This window comes from Abramis brama (assembly GCF_963993115.1).
Source record: "Abramis brama genome assembly, chromosome: 3".
NCBI lineage: Eukaryota > Metazoa > Chordata > Actinopteri > Cypriniformes > Leuciscidae > Abramis > Abramis brama.
The window spans coordinates 14,333,386-14,351,322 of record NC_139965.1 but is presented as its reverse complement, the minus strand read 5'-3'; the positions used below and the strand labels follow the sequence as shown (position 1 = coordinate 14,351,322).

At 37.6% G+C, this 17,937-nt stretch overlaps 1 protein-coding gene and 1 long non-coding RNA gene across 3 annotated transcripts; one reads left to right on the top strand and one right to left on the bottom strand.

The window, feature by feature from the left end:
• Positions 1-511: 511 nt before the first annotated feature.
• Positions 512-4,593, bottom strand: LOC311078940 (odorant receptor 131-2). Of its 2 annotated transcripts, XR_014605306.1 has the most exons (3): positions 3,395-4,561; positions 1,019-1,536; positions 512-713 (listed from the first exon to the last, which is right to left on the bottom strand). XR_014605306.1 is itself a non-coding variant. In XM_084107992.1 (2 exons), the coding sequence occupies exons 1-2, from the start codon at positions 4,309-4,311 to the stop codon at positions 1,476-1,478; spliced, it is 978 nt and encodes a 325-aa protein (XP_083964118.1). In that variant the 5' UTR covers positions 4,312-4,593; the 3' UTR covers positions 983-1,475. The 2 variants fall into 2 exon arrangements, 1 of the variants encoding a protein (XP_083964118.1); XM_084107992.1 differs by lacking the exon at positions 512-713 and having other exon boundaries at positions 983-1,536; positions 3,395-4,593.
• A 5,462-nt stretch (positions 4,594-10,055) lies between these two features.
• On the top strand, positions 10,056-16,117 carry LOC311080125. The gene is made up of 4 exons (XR_014605522.1): positions 10,056-10,109; positions 10,198-10,381; positions 15,776-15,874; positions 16,079-16,117. It is a non-coding gene; the product is annotated as an uncharacterized lncRNA (long non-coding RNA).
• Positions 16,118-17,937: the final 1,820 nt, after the last annotated feature.

Genomic DNA, 17,937 nt, shown 5'->3' with positions numbered 1-17,937 from the left:
TTTTTGGTTGCACATCAAGGGATTTATTCTGTCAATGTTTCCATCGTAGTTTGTGCACGTCTTATCGGATACAAAATGTATGGGCTTTATGTGCATTTTTAGAATTTATGCACATTTTGGTGTTTCCATCCAGCGTTTTTTAATGTGATATCCCAAAATGCGCATAAAAATAGGTGGATGGAAACATAGCTATTGCTCAATGGTGAACAGATACACTCCGAACAAAGCACTTTTGAGTCTTTTCAACCAAACTCTGTCCAATATCCGGTCCAACTGCCTGCATTTTGCAAATGTTTTCAATTTGTCGTTCTTGGTTAACGTTTTTATTTCGTGGCTTTACATACTGAACCTTAACTTTAACTGTGGTTTTAATCCGAAATGTCTTGTTCAGAGTTGCCCAGAAGTTCCTTCTCCTGACTAAAATAGAAAGACACTTTAGTTTCATATCATATGAGGCTGTTTGTCTCAGTTATGTTTTTCTTATGAACTAAATATAATTTTGATCTTAACATAAATACAGAAGGTCTTTATTGCAAACGGGCAATAAGATATAATTAGGCCATACAAATACTGAAGTGCAGACTAAAATGCATAGATTTTGCATAGAAATTGCACAGATACATGACTCCTGTAAGAGTAGATTCAGTTTATCCTAAATGATCATTCCCTTCTTCCTTCTTCTCTGGCATCTCCTGAAAGGCATGTAATTATTTCTAAAGAAAATAGACAAAGAACTTCTGTTAACAATACAGCTGCGCCGGCCTGACATAATTATAAATATGCGCTCTTTGTTGCAGTGCTTAACAATATTTCAAATCTCCTTTCAAAACTGCACTAGTTTCTGAATGGTTAACCATGTATTGTAACTAAGGAGACCGTTTACAGGAATTTGTAAATGAGTGTTAGGGACCTTAAAACTGTGTCTTTCTTGACAACTGATGATGCTGTTGTTACAAACATAGTACATTGAATACTACAAATCTTAAACTGTCACCGGTTTAATGTATAAATGACAAACCTGCTTCACAGTCTGATAATCCAAGTTTCGTTTGTTTACTTGGGTCATTAGCTTATACACGTCGTGCTGAAAGAGATTCGCAACGCTTTTAGGAAAATACAGATCAATGCCACATAATGGTCTCTTGTTCACATCACATTAAGCCAGTGATACTATTTACAGTTAATATTGTCAATATAAAAATCACAGTTGAATATGTCTTTGACACTTTTCCTGAATGCCGTTTAGCTGCTGTATTTTGTCCATACTTGAGTTTGTGGCTTGAATAGTAGAAATCATCACAGTTCTCTAAAAGTCATAAGTTTGTTTTCTCAGTAAAATAAAAAAGAAGTGTTGCCCGAATTTCAGAGATGCAGCACATCGCAAAAAGTTTGCTTCAATGTTAATCTCCGTCTCGGTAGGTAAATATTCCATTTGAAGAAATCAACATCAGGCCTGGTCCTTAACCCAGAGATGTTCACACAGTCGTCTGCGAGATCTCTCGTGATAGTAAAGTCTCTGAAGTCATTCTCCGCTCCCTGAAATAAACAAAGAGTTTTGGATCAATTCAAATTCAAGCATGGACTTTATTATCATGTACAATTTGGTTGTCAATAACTTTTCAGTATGGTCTCTCGTCTTACTGACCGTGCTGAAATAAACCTGCCTAAGATGGTTTGATGGTCTTGGCTGGTTTAAACTGGTTTAAACTGGTCTACCAGCCTGTGCAAGCTGATGCTCATCTGGTTTAGTTGAGCTAAAGCCAGCCTGGGAGTCCAGCAAAGCAGCTTAGATACACCTAAAATGTTTTGTATGGTGTAGTCAGTAGCTGTGCAGGTTTACAAACATGCATCAGACGTGTGTTTGTGGTCTGAAGTGTGTAATGTGGCTTTAGTCTTCGGTAAAACCACCAGAGGAAAGTGTGCAAGTCTTGCACCAGTTTCCTTAAATATTTCTAAATCTTTATAATAGATCTACACTTCTGTTCAAACGATTGTGGTCAGCAAGATAAAAATGCTGTTCATTTAAACTTCTAATAAATCAAAGAATCCTGAAAAATTACGGGGACATGGTGGTTGGGAAAAAAAAATGAGACGGGAGGGAAAAAAGTGTCGATGCTTTTGCGTTCCTCGCAAAACTTTTGTGTTCTTTGAGGGTGAACGCAGTTTCTCAGGAGAACGCAAAACATTTGGCAAATTATTTTTCCTCCCATCTCATTCTTTTCCTTTCTTAGCCATGTCCCTTTAGGGTCTCCGTATAAAAAAAAAAGGATCATGGTTTTGACAAAAAATATTAAGCAGCACAACTGTTTTCAATATTGATAATAATGAAAAATGTTTCTTGAGCTCGAATTCAGCATATTAGAATGATTTCTGAAGGATCATGTGACACTAAAGACTAGAGTATTTACATTTTTAAAAGTGCATTTAAAACATATTTGTGTAATGTAGGCTACTCACTAATATTTTACAGCCTCGGTGACCATAAGTCACAAATCAAAAACATTACAAATCTGACCGCCCCCAAACTTTTGAACTGTACAGTTAGTGTACATGAATCTGGACTCACTGATGTTTACTACTTGTTATTCTCACTTTGAGATGTGGAAACAGATTCGTGGCTCCCACGCAGATATTTATCACAGCATATATTCAGAATAAACAAAAATAAACAGTATTTAGCATAGCACACAAGCTTATTTTATTGTCTTTTAATATCTAATCAGCAATTGATTATTTTGACATATTATATTATAATCTATTAATCTATCACATAGGCTATGGCCACACCCCCGAAAACATTTGAAATGGCAGACAAGCCCAGTATATGTCCTCTTCAAAACACATTAGGACTCAATACAGTATGTTCTCAATAGATATTTAAACCACAAATAGCGTAACCACTGTCATAAATGAACTTCTGAATCTCATGAGGAGGATATGATGATCTTTAATTGAGATTGATCAAATTCTGTCCCTAAATCTCGGTAGCTGCTTTGACTTTTACTTGTAGGCCTATTCACAAGACAACTGTGGGGAAATAAATGCATGAACAGGTGGGTTTCGTTCTTAGTTCGGGGTTCATCTCACTTGCAGAATAAAAAGTGGTTTGGCTCTTCTGTGACTAGATGCTGTAAAAGCAAAGCAGGATTTGAGCGTTTATTTTTAAGACTATGAAAATCCAATAAACAAAACTAATTCTTCGTCATGTCACAGCCCACATCAGATCATTTACACTCAAGCAAAAGCTGTTCGTCTTAACGCAGTTTAAAATCTTAATAGCCTACCAGTTTGAACATAATGGCTAGCAAGAGCACGTTACCAAATGCACCCCTATATTGCGATGCGTAACGCCTTCGCTGAGACAAATACGCGGTAAATCATGCCGTTCTCTTACCTTTGCTGGCGACGGCGATTGGGATGGGAGATGTTGACAGTCCACTCCAAAATGCTTTTCAACCGGCCGGATAAACACGGGAATCGGTGATTAAGATGCTCCATAAGCTCCTCTTTACGCAGTCCGTATACTATCGGCGCGATGCACTGCGCCAGGCTGAAGAAGGCGAAACTTATCACTGCAAAAAACTCTTTGGTGGAACCCTCGAGCAACTGTTTGCTTTTAAGGATATGCAGTAAAAACAGTATAAAATTGGGGAGGATGAAGACGGCGAGCTGCGCCCCGTGGAGAGCGATAGTCCGACACGCTGCTCGGTTGCGCCGGTTCAACACTCCCAGGCGGCGTCCCTCATACAAGATCCGCACATAACTGTACACGATAAGAATAGTACAAAGTGATATTAAAACGATTTTGTGCATTTCCCCGCCTTTCAAAGCTTTCCTTCCACAGGGCACTGTGTCATTTTTTATGTTGGGGGATAAGGTGAGGGGGATAATCGACGCGAGTCCCCATGTAAAGATCCCAATGAGCCACGGCCACGGTGTGAAACAAACTTTGCCATAGTGGAGCGGGTAGCATATGGCGAAATAACGGTCCAGCGCCATCGCAGTGATGGTGAGGATGATGTTGGAACCGCTTGTCATCAGTCCTCTTATTAGCACCGTGCATACTGTTTCCGTGGTGTCTGCTTTCAGGTAGTTTTGTAAGTAGAAGCTGAAACATACTGCGAAGTACACCAGCGCGGAGAACAACAGGTGGAACACGAGGACGAAGCGCGCGTGGCTCCGCAGGCGCACCTCGCGCACTATCGTCCAGTTGATGATCAGGTTGAAAAAGGCCAAAATGATCAGAGAAACTCCCGCTGCCCAAACACGTACCTGGGGATACGTGTTGGCATCATCTGTGGTATTTGACATCCTACCGCTTCTTCAGGCCTCGCTCGTGCAGTACAACCAAAACGTTCCGTAAAGCCAAAACGCGTTCAATTGGTGCGGACGGTTCATTTGGATCGACAAATGTTTCTCCAAAAGCCGAACGTTCATGTGAACTTGAATTCGGTGCTCTTGTTTCGGTCAATAACACCTGCGTTCCTCGCATAGAAGTCAGTCTCTTGATGGAAAGAGTACTTCACGTTTACTTCCCTCTCGAGATGAGCAAAGAGAAAGAGAGGAGAGAGGGCGTGTGTCAATAACTTCAGTGCGTAAAGATGTCATGTTGGCACTTTATGTTAATACCGCCTCACCGTGTTCGAGTAGCGCTTATCTTTTGTGTGTGTGAAGCATGTTTGCATGAGGAACGCGGCAGGTGTTTAACTACTGTACACATAACGAGAGTCAGAAGTATTTTAAAACTGTTTGATCATTGCTTGAAACTATTATATAGTGTTGTTCTAGTCTACTGTGGTTATTATATTAAGCAATTGTACGGTTTTTTTTTTTTTCTTTTTTTTCAATAGGGTCCAGCGGGAAGTGTTGCAACTTCTTGCAAAATCTTTAGTTTAACTTTTAGGCTGCAGTTTAAATTTAACGTGGTAATCTTATCATCCGATCACGGTTGTATCTCTCTATTACTGTTACTCGATCTTAGTGCTGCATTTGACACTATCGACCACAACATTCTTTTAAATAGACTCGAAAATTATGTTGGCATTAGTGGAAATGCACTAGCATGGTTTAAATCATACTTATCTGACCGTTATCAGTTTGTAGCAGTAAATGAAGAGATGTCTTATCGATCACAAGTTCAGTATGGTGTACCACAAGGCTCAGTACTAGGACCGTTGCTGTTCACACGGTACATGCTACCCATGGGCAGAGATGGGCATAAATACATGGAAATGTATTTAAAATGCAAATACAAAATATTGTGTGAAAAAATATATTTAAATACAAATACAGTATTTTGTATTTTGGAAATACACAAAATACATGTGAAATTGGCCATCCAGTTCAGGTATAGGTCACAGTGAATGAAGAAACTACATAGGCCTACTGACTTATCATTCCTAACCTCATCTCTGCTCTCTCTGTCGTTCTTTCTTTCTTTCTTTCTTTCTGGCAATTACAAATAAACTTATGAAAAATAGCAGCCATTTATAGGCTACTTATTTCTGGTTACAATGTAGTCTATTACTTGTGGTGAACACTATTAAAAAATACTGTATGTAAAACTGTGGGAACCTTTTCTGCTATCTAGCAAATAATATGGATGGGCGATATGACCAAAATCTCAATTTTACTTCACAGTAACAATATCATGGTTTCACAATTCTCAATATCAGTTTTGTTTCCACAGCATAAACTGAATTTCAAACTCTTTTTGCAGTAGTCCAATACTTTTTAAGTAATTTTATGTTTATTTTATGTAAAGTTTATTTGTTTCTATAAGTTTATTAAAATTAGAAAGTGTATCTAAAATTTTAAATTAGAATTAATTTAGATTAATTTGACACTATTTACCCCCTTTTTTAATGTATAATAAAACTAAAAGCTGAAGATGTTTGTGGAGTATCATTCATCAGTGTTTGTTTTTCCACTCCAACGTCCCCAATAATTCCTGCCCACTAAAAGCTGCACGGATAAATTTGCTTACCCCACAAATAGGCCCATCTATGTAAACGGTTTAGAAAAAGTTCCATCAATTCACACTTATGACTGGCAAAAAGTATTTTATGTATTTTGAAAATACAAAAATACTCATCTTAAATGTATTTAAATACAAATTACATTTGATTTTTTCCAAAGGCTTTAAAATACAAAATAGTATTTTGTATTTCAAATACGTATTTTAAATACATGTATCTGAAATACTGCCCATCCCTGCCCATGGGAGATATCATTAAGAAGCATGGCATTAGTTTTCACTGTTATGCTGATGAGACACTCTATATTTCTTCACGCCCTGACGAAACTTACCAATTCACAAAATTAATGGAATGCATAGCTGATATAAAAAAAACTGGATGACTAGCAACTTCCTACTACCTAATTCTGAAAAAACAGAGATTCTAATTATTGGACAAAAGATTTCCTCACGTAATAACCTAGAATACTGTCTAACACTTGATGGCTGCTCTGTCAAATCTTTGTCGTCGGTTAGGAACCTGGGTGTGCTCTTTGATACCAATCTTTCATTTGAAAGTCACGTGTCCAGCATCTGTAAAACCGCATTCTTTCATCTTAAAAATATATCTAAATTACGTCATATGCTGTCAATGAAAACTGCAGAACAATTAGTTCATGCGTTCATGACATCAAGGCTAGATTATTGTAATGCTCTACTGGGTGGTTGCCCTGCACGCTTAATAAACAAACTACAGCTGGTCCAAAACGCAGCAGCTCGAGTTCTTACCAGAACCAGGAAGTATGACCATATTAGCCCAGTTCTGTCAACACTGCACTGGCTCCCTATTAAACATCATATAAATTTTAAAATATTGCTGATCACTTACAAAGCACTAAATGGTTTAGCGCCACAGTACTTGAGCGAGCTCTTAACGCATTATAGTCCTTCACGTCTATTGCGATCTCAAAATTACGCTGGCGGTAGATCCTTTTCCTATTTAGCACCAAAACTTTGGAACAATCTTCCTAACATTGTCCGGGAAGCAGACACACTCTGTCAGTTAAAATCTAGACTAAAAACACATCTCTTTGACCTAGCATACACATAACACATTATAGACTTCTATAATTCAACGTTAGGCCGCATAGTTTAGGTCAGCCGGAACCAGGAACACTCCCCATAAATCCTGATGTACTTGTTACATCATAATAATGATGGCGTCTACGCTAATATCAGTCTCTCTGTTTATCCGAGGTTTCCCGCAGTCCGCCGGATCCAGGCCGTATCCATCCGATGAAGGACATGCGCCTGGACATGATGACGACGCAGTCCTGAAGTCTCAACCAGTCCCTCCCTGTTTACTGAAGTCAGCCAGATCCCGGCCGTATCCAGATCAGATGGTGGACCTGCACCTGGACCCATCCATGACGCATCCCTGAAGTGCCAGCCTCATCAGCCCTGTGAAGGCCTCATCGACACGACCAATCTGACTTCTGACGCTGCCTCGATCATAATCATACACTGTTTGCTCATTGGCCAGAGGAGAACTGAGCGACTGAGCCTGGGTTCTCCCAAGGTTTTTTCTCCATTCTGTCACTGATGGAGTTTTGGTTCCTTGCTACTGTTGCCTTGGCTTTTGGCTTGCTTAGTTGGGGACATTTAATATTCAGCAATATTATTGATCTGCCTTACTTAAGGTGGACAATGATGCAATTTTCTTTTAGAAACAAACTTTGTTGTATTATTTTCATGTTACCATTGTGAAGCTGCTTTGATACAATCTGTGTTGTAAAAAGCGATATATAAATAAAGGTGACTTGACTTAATCAAATTACCTAAATACGTGTTTATTTTAAAACTTTCCACTCAGAGCGGTGATTATATATTTTTTAAGGTGTCCATGTGTGTGTGTGTGTGTGTGTGTGTACATTTAAAGGAATAGCCTAGTTCACTTAAAAATTAAAATGTACCCATAATTTACTCGCCCTCAAGCCATATAGGCGTATATGACTTTCTTCTTTCAGCCTAACACAATCAGAGTTAAATAAAAAATATCCTGGCTCTTCCAAGCTTAATAATGAGAGTGAATGTGTGTATTTTACTCAGAAGGGTGGTGGTCATGTGATTTCACCCCGTTGCTCATTGGTTAAAATTGTAGTTTATAGCCACCCTGTGTTAAAAAACTCCTAATTGATTAAAAGTAATAATTGTATTGTATTGCTCCCAGGCGGCGTTCTTGAACTGAGGACCTGCTGGCGATTCTGAGCGGCTCTTTATCAGAGATCAGCAGTAAAAGTTGGAACATAGCGCCACCTAGTGTTCGAAGACTCACAACATAATTTAATAATAATGATAAACAAAAACATTTATGTTAACTCTCTGGTGCTGTTCAGTCATTTTATACGTTTTTTACGTTATTTGTTTTTAGAAATTTCTACTTTGTCGGAATGGTAGGCCTTTTGGCACTTGCTGTGTACAAACAAACACACAGACACAGACACACACACACACACACACACACGCACGCACGCACGCACGCACACACACACACACACACACACAAATCATGGACATGATTCGAAAACGTCCACATTTAATGGGAGACGAATTTCAACGATATCAACCTCAAATTTGGAAATCTCACAGTTTTAGAGTAGGCTAAAACATGTTTTGGAACATAGGCTATATTCATATAAAAAATGTGACCAGTAGGCCTATTTGAATGCATTTTTTCATAATAATAATAAACTAACTTTTTTTTTTTTTTTTTTTCACTTTTTGAACTATTTTCACATCAGCAATAATCTGCCTTCTTTAAAATGAGACTAAACTTCAGTCTGTGATCCAAAGCATTCAAGATTTATGACAGTTTAAGTTGGAAATTTCATTTTCAGGTCTATGCTAAAAAAGTGATAACAGGTAATAAACTGATCATAACTATACCATAAATATAATTTAGTACCATAAAATATTACATAAAAAATATTACAAATAAAATATAGTACATTCATTTTGTTAAAAAAAAAAAAAAAAAAAATCAGATTGTAACAAAATATTGTTGATTTAACTTAAAATAAGTTAACATGGTTGCTTTAAAATGTTGAGTTTTTTTTAATTAAAAAGTTAATTCAATGAAGGAGATTGGTTTAATCAACATAAACTCAAAATATTATGTTATCTGAACCACACTGATTATCTAAGTTGATTTGACAAAAGAAAAAAGTTTTGATAACACATTTTGAAAATATATAATATTTATAATATATATAAAAAAAATTCAGTGGGCAACGGTAAAAAACAAAAATAAGGCAGAAGATGCTATGTGGCATATTTTTGTAGGTCATTTTATCAGTCCACCATTTCAAGACAGATCCTCATTAGGTTAAGAGTTAATGTTATGTTAATGTTTACTTGATTCAGGATACATTGTTCGTTTTTTTCACGGTAGCAGTAGCCTATATCCATTGTTATTGTGTCATTTTGTATAGTTGGAGTTGACTGTATCTTCTAAACACCCCGGTTGATAAATATTCATGATCTCTCACAGTCTCACCCAACCACATGCCAGTCTCAACTTTAGAATTGCAATCACTCCCGTTCACCACCAGAGGTCCTTCTTCTCACAGTTTTGATTAGTCCCATAGACAGTATATAAAGACTAGTCCTTGTCTCTCGTTCCTGGCTTCAGTATGGACCTTTTTCACATACTGTGATGACGCATTTTGGTTTTAATGGTCATGATGAGCATCGTAAATCCTCCAACGTGTTTTATAATTTAATTTTATAACACTATATTTTTGCATTATATTACATTTGCATTAAATTACAAAGATAGTTTGCGCTGTTGTGACTCGTCAGGGTGTTTCTAATACAGCGGCTGTGGGAGTGACGGTCAAAATGACCGTTATCAATCTCTCTCTATTTTTGAAGTTGTGAAAACACAATTGTGGAGTTTTTATTTTGCTATATGAGCAAATGGGAACACACAAAAAAAAAAATTTTAATGTATACTATTTTCTCATTCGCCACTATAGACATTTACCTTACTATGAAGACTTCCGCTTCTGACAAACCCGGAAATGTGAAAAGGGTGTAACGGCATTCCAATATACTAGATACCATCCTGTAGCCTACATCTTACACATATCCTGTAGGCTATATATTGTTGATTTCCCGTTCACATTTGCAAGCGTTCTCGTCACATTTATTCATTTAACAGTTGCTTTTGTCTCATGTAGGGGAGACCGGGTATGGCTGTAACACGGGGAGAGTTGTAACACCACCATTTCCACCAATTGGGGATAAGATAGGAGTCATGCAATCATTTTAATGTTTACCTACTGTCTCCCTGACAACGCATGGTGGTTGTCAAGTCTGAAAACTGACACAATCTGAACTTATCGAGAAAAAACTGATTTTGAGGTAAGAAAGTAAATTTTTTGACCAAGACTATTTTTTGTCTAGTATCTAAACTATTGCAGATAAATAAGTTTGACTTATATTAGATTAAAATGTAGTTTCTTAGGCAAAATGTGATGCAGTTTTCCCCTGCTAATTTCAAACCTAATACAGCTAGCTAAACAGTGACTGACAGGGGTGGGGTGGGTTGTAACACACACAAAAACAAAAAAAGTGTTACAACCATCCCCTATCATACAACTGATTGATTTTAAAGCCGAAGGAGGTCTGGGAAAAATGTGCCCTATGCAGTCTCTGGGCCCACAAAACCTGCACTCCTGGGTTTACCGGCATTCATTTGTCAGCACTGTGACTCTGATTAACACACACACACACACACACACACACACACACACACACACACACACACACACACACACACACACACACACTCTCTCTCTCTCTCTCTCTCTCACACTCACACACACACACACTCTCTCTCTCTCTCTCTCTCTCACACACACACACACACTCTCTCTCTCTCTCTCTCTCTCACACACACACACACACACACTCTCTCTCTCACACACACACACACACACACACACTCTCTATCACACACACACACTCTCTCTCACACACACACACACACACACACACACAGATAGATATTTGTTTTTTTGTTAGAAATTGTAGTTTGTTTATCAAGTATACTGTTAAGTAAGTTCGTTCAAGTAGACACATTTACATATACACACACACACACACACACACAAGTTAATCAGACAGTCTGTTCCAGAGAGGGATTGAGACATTGTTCTTTTATGTCAATAAACCTGTTTTTGAAGCATATCTTATAGTGTGGCATCCATTTTTGCTTCTTTTGTGTAATTGTTACAACTTACCCCAGCATGTGTTACAACCTACCCCGGTATTGGGGTAGGTTGTAACGAAGGTACTTCATGTATTTGACACCAACTCACAAGGTCTGTGATATTCTTGTAGAGGATTGAATTGGTGCCATTTGTAGTGAACACATGTGGGTACTTTGTATAAAAGTTTGAGAACTCTAGCTACAAAATTCAGTGAGTTATAGTTACTTAAGCAAAAAGTGTTACAACCATACCCGGTCTCCCCTACCTGCTTTTGGTCTTGTCTGGATTGGTCTATGGATTTGTCATTTTTGCCTATATGCTTATTTGTTATTGCTTGTATTTTTTAGGTGGAAAAATCCCTCCAACATAGGCTGCACACACACACACACACACACACACACATATGGTGGTAAATAGTACTACTATGCAGAGGGGGCACAGTGGTTTTGTGGTAAACATACTACAACATCTAGTGTGAAGAAGAATAGAGCAAGAGGAAATGACATTCTTTTGTGGCCCTTCTCATGAAAGAGAATAAAAGCAACTGCTCCCATTAATCTCGGTATCACTGGATTGTTTTTATTGTCCCACTGCTGATGATGTAGTATATAGTGATGGGCATTCCGGCTCTTTTGACTCAGCTCACTGAAAAGAGCCGGCTCTTTTTGACTCACAAACGGCTCTTTTAAAAAATATAATGTTTTAACTCGCTGAAAGTCCACCACACAACTGTGCAACGTGAATATTCACATTTTTAATCGTCCATAACAACCCAAAAACTTGTCTGCTTGCCTTGCACGTCTAATTAATGGGCAAAGATATGACTAACTATTTTTTATGTGGATGTTATTGAGCTTGTAGAAGTTTAGCTCTTGCGTTCTTCTGAACATATTGCGCTGCAATTGCCCGATGTCATTTCTGAGTCATATCAGACCATAATCTGTCTCTCTTTTAAATGCCTATTCCACGAGTGGTAGGCTACGACTGGCTGTTTTAAAATATAACTAATATCGAAACAAAATAACAAAATAACCCAGGCAGTCTCATCTAAGAGACGTTTAGGCCTCCTCCAATAGTAGGCTACTGACAGCTGGGCATAGCTTGTTTGCTTAGTGGCAAACTTTTTTCATTTGACTGGTTCAACCGCCACCCGCCCGAATTTAATTAAAATATTATTTTTCGTCACGTCATCCGCCCGATCCGCGGTTTATCCGCATCTCTAGTGTGTGTGTGAGAGTTAGCTCGGCCCTCCCTCATGCAGTTTAATTGGTTGACATCGCGTGTATGATTGACAGGAACAGAATGTGAGGCTGATCAGACAGTCGAAACAAATGTGTGTGCGCCTTTAGGCCTATATAATTATGTTTTTGTTGGTTTTGGAATTAGTCAATTATTTTAAATACAATTAAAATCATTCATTATTTCATTATTAGCCTACATAATGATTTAATTTCTATAGGCTATATTTTTAAAAATAGAGTCGGCTCTTCAGATATGCGAGCCGGCTCCTGTCGTTCACCTACAAGAGCCGGCTCTTAGATCCGGCTCATTCGCGAACGACCCATCACTAGTAGTATAAGCCTAAACACATAATCAGAGAGAATAATGAGTGAACCGGAGGAACATTGCATGGTCTTCTAGTGGTTTTAATGCATTTTGCTTATTGTTTTTAATATGAAGACTGTGACTGATGTGATTTTTACTTGCGCTATCACTAGGCTACACCCATCAAATGATATAGGCTATATATATATGTATATATATGATATACAATGATATGCAGTCAACCCATCCGTGTCATATAAAAATAACATAAGTTATTTACATTTTTGTATTGTACACAGAGGACAAGAAATCAACTGGACAGAGAGAAGAATTGTATTGGAATCATGTGGGCTAAACTCCAAAACCTTTCCCTCATGTTTGATAGGCCGCCTCGCCTTTGAATGTTTAGCCCTTCCTTCCTTCCTTCTCTGATTTTCTGAGACTTGTGATTATTTAATCTAATCTATATTAGTAAAACCACGAGGTGAGCGAAGCTCGTGCTGCTGTGTGATGCAGGCGACACGATTTGTACTGAGATTTCCTTCAGTCAGTCAGTCAAATTTTCCTGAAAAGTAAGACAAATGCAAACTGTAAATATCAATATTACACATTTATTGGATTCACATCTGTAATAAAATATGGCCTACAACCATATTATGCTAACGAGGACGCTAAAGACCACAGCCACTTGCGCACCAGTGGTATGAGGTTTACATAGCTCTTACTGGCCTAGTAACACTCATACCCATCCGTGTCAGTGTCACAGCACCAAACTTTAGCTTCCTTGTTAGCGCACCAGTCTCCTCCGGTTACACTTCCTATTCATGCCTAGACCAATCCCTACCAATTAGATATCCCTAGAATCAGAGGGAAATGATATGTGAATAACACTAATGTTTAAACCTTGCCCTGGTTTTTAGCCTAAACTTTACTTAAACAATAAACTTGTCGCTCAAATCTGATTAGTTGATTGGAATGTTGATTGGAGTTTCTTTGTTCTGTTGAACACACAAAAAAGATATTTTAAAGAATGTTGTTAACCAATCCGTTGCTTACCCATTGACTTCCATTATATGAAAAATATATAAATAGATATATATACTATGGAAGTCAGTGGGGACCAGACATGGTTTGGTTACCAATATTCTAAAAAAAAATGTGTGTGTGTTCAACAGAACAAAGAAACTCATACAGGTTTAGAACATCTTGAGTGTGAGTAATGACAGAATTTTAAATTTTGGGGTGAACTATCCCTTTAAGAACATGTTGTAGACTACATGGTGAAATCACCAATAAAATAATTTTAAACAAACTTATTTTGGATTATTTCTATATCATTTGTGTTACAGTGTTGATATATTAAATGTCTCGAGCGGAAATCTCATTGACTCATTCCACAGAACTACTACTAAAAGAAATGTACTACTACGTGTCGATACGCCTTCTCTTTGTGGTAGAAAACAAACAGGCAAATGATGCATCGCTCAGAGTGTCGCTCTCATTTCGGTTAAGAGCCTTCTTTTTAGGTTTCATTTTTCTGATGACCCCCAGCGCTACACTTCTCCAGACTGAAATATGTTACCGATTAGGCAAGGTAGATGACACTTTTTTCGTTTTTTACTAATATATCGAATGTTTAATGCTATTTTAGATTTTTCTTCAACAATTAAACGTGTTTATCGAATATCTGCGCAATAAGAGTTTGTTTCTTCAAATGATCAAATGTAGGAAATATGATAATATATTGTAATTATAATTTAAATCGGACTACTTTTCAAATTGTATTTCATAAACCAACATCTCAGGAAAACTGTTATGGGGTTTCAACTAAAAAAATTACATTCTGTTACAGAACAGGGCATTGATTTCATACATGTCCACTGTAGAGGACACCAGGACTTAAATCTTGTTTATCAGGCATTTTGGGAGACACAACAAGTGAATATGGAAATAAATTATACATCAATATTCCTATGAAATATTAGATATTATTGTTAAAATGTTGCCAATTATTACTCCAATTATTACACTTCTTTTTTTCATTAAATATTGCTCCAAGAACACATTAATGTGCAAATTAGATACAGTGTATAGATACATTGCATTGAATGGGAATAATAATTTATGGCCATTTTACCCACATATTGCATAAAGTAAAATGGTGTATCAATTCAGTCCATTATATCTTTCATAACATAGTTGAGAATCATCTTTATGCAAATTTTGATTAAAAAAAATCCTGAAACCCCAGAGTTTATTGGTGATTGAAAAAAAAAATCCCTGTTGTTTTTGCCTATACATATAATTTCATGTCATTTTATTTTTTAAACAACTTAGTCCTGGTGTCCACTACAGAGGACATAGCATAACGTATGAATAAAATATTATTTTTCAAAAATGTTTTTTTTTTACCATTTGTTTCTTATGCTCTAAACAATGTGATGACATGAAAAAAAAAACAAATTCAAAAAAAAATTTTTTTCTGGGTCTCAGGAGGATATTGTTTAATCAGAAAACTTTACCTTCACAATAAGCACACAATCTAAAAACTAAAAACTGATCTCATTATAGCCCGCTTCTAAAAAGAGAATAATAGGCTACTACATTTTCAGAAAGTTCTGTATTTTATCGGTCAGATTCTCAAAATAGCTTTTTTTCCATTCATGGAAAAAGGAACGGTTAATAAGTTCACTTTCACCTGCAAATCTGTAAAACTTTTAAGGGAGTTTCTAACTGACTCATTTGAACAGCAAACAGCGACTTTGAAAGAAATAAGTGTAATGGGAAGGTTTATCATAAAGGTGTCTCTGCAACTCTAACAATAGTGAATTCAGGGTGATTGGGACACTTTTTTTGGAAAACGTGTCCCAATCGACCGGAATTCACCCTATAGTTTAATATTCTAGGGAATAAAGTGTGACACTTGTAGAAACTCTTTACTTCATTTACCTCGATATCATTGTCTATCTCTCCATCACCGTCCATTCTTTCTTTGCAGTCATGGCACATGCAACTACTACGGTTGTGACAACCCAGCATGTCTCCTCTGGGACCTGGACCACAGGCATCTGTGACTGCTGTTCTGATATGGGCACTTGTAAGTCTACCTACTGAACCATGAACTTTCGGTTCCCTTTCCCACAGCATGTTTGATTGTGCAATCCAATCTGATCCTGGTTTGATGTTGCATTATAAGTTCCAGAGTAGCACCGAAAATGTCCGGAAAATCAGGCACCGCCTTGCTCTCACAAAGCACTAATTAAAAAAAGTAAGAATCAACCCACGTGTGTGTGTGTTTCAGGTTGCTTTGACCTGTGGTGTTTCCCATGCATGCAGTGTCAGACGGTCTCGCAGTTTGGTTGGTGTTTCTGCATGCCATTGCTGGACTGCTGCATGATTGTGTCCTGCTGTCTCCGCCAGAAGATGAGAGATCAGTAGGCCTACAGTATCCATGTGAGTTTACACAAACACACACACAGACGCACACGTGTGCAGCAGATGATTTATAGAGGAAAGACTAATAATAGGATGTTGCTAAAGCTCGCACAGAGGAGATGAGAACATTTGTTAACCGCTAACAGCTTCCTGTTCGTCTGTCTGGTGAATGCACTGACGTGCCCTGACACAAAAGTACTACGAACAAAACTTTGTGTAAGTAAAAATAACCGTGTATTCCAGAAAGCATGGTTACCGTCAAACATACCCTGAACTCTTGGTTGATTAACTCAAAGCTTGCTTGCTTACTCGAGCTGTGCTGGTTCCAAAAACACGTCCGGGAAGTTCAATCAACTCAAAGTATGTTAACGGCATAGACTGTAAAAAATAGGTTAACGGTTAACACACACCAGACATTCTCAACAGAGCAGCGAATCGATGAGTCACCATGGAAACAGACGCTAAGACGAAGCACGCCATACTACTTCTTTCTTCTTCTTTTGTTAAACTAGTGCAAAATGCCCGTGCAAAATCAGTTTTTGTGTGTGTTTTTAGTAATTGTTGGTTTGGTGCCCGTGAAAGAGACTGTGAACGCATTGAATTCAGGGAGCAGGCTAGGTTATTACAAATGATGGCTGTGAATAAACTATAATATTCAGAAGTAAACAGTGTAGCTGACTGAGTGTTTATGTATACCACAACCTTCTAAGTGCTAGTGCAAAATGCCCATGCAAAATCAGTTTTTGTTTTTAGTAATTGTTGGTTTGGTGTGTTTGAGTGCTCATTGTTACAATTACACAGCAAAAGTTCAGTGACATTTTTATTTGTGCATGGTAGAAAGCACACAGTGAACTCCGAGAAAACGCTATGCTTGAGGAAACAGTTTGTGAATAGGCTACTACAAATGATGCCCGTGAAAGAGACTGTGAACACATTGAATAGGATATGTTTAGTTGGTGAATAGCATAGGCTACTATTACACAGTAGCGATAACTTTAAGCGCACCAGAATGAAATATAATATTCATAAGTAAACAGCACAGCTGACTTACAGATTCAGTTAACATCCACAAATGAATAATGAAAAGGCCTGTAAAACTACTTCTCTAGAAAGCCCCAGAACTCTTGCATGTATAGTAGGTCTTAACCTCAGTGCACCACAAAGGAAACAAGATACCAGAGTGTGTCTCCCTAGATGTTAATCAGCCAAGGTGCTTGGCAGCAATGGCCACCACATGGACCTTAGCGTGGAGGATGATAGCCCAGCAGAAAAGCGATCCTGGACGATGTTCCACCAATGAGTGATTATACAGATGCTTCAGACGCAATCACGCAGAGGCGTTCACATAGCGTCGCTACTTCCGACGCAGCGCGAGTTCCCTCAATAGGGAACATAAAAGGGTACGCCTACTTAGGAAAAAATAAGTCTTTAATTAGTCTTTAATTTGTTTTTAATACCAAAGTATTATTTTCAAATACACTTCTACAATGCAGTACAAAATAGAATGCAAATGAAAATGCCGTTCAAAGGTTTGTTTTAAGGATTAAGATTTGTTTATCTGTGTGTATCATAGTGAATATACATACTTATCATAGTGTATGGGGTGTAACAGTTCAGTTTACTCCCGGTTCAGTTTGTATCACGGTTTCGGTACGGTTCGGTATGTGCTATGATCAAAGAAAAAAGGACTACTGTCAAATAGAAATAAAGAAAATAAGATCAAAT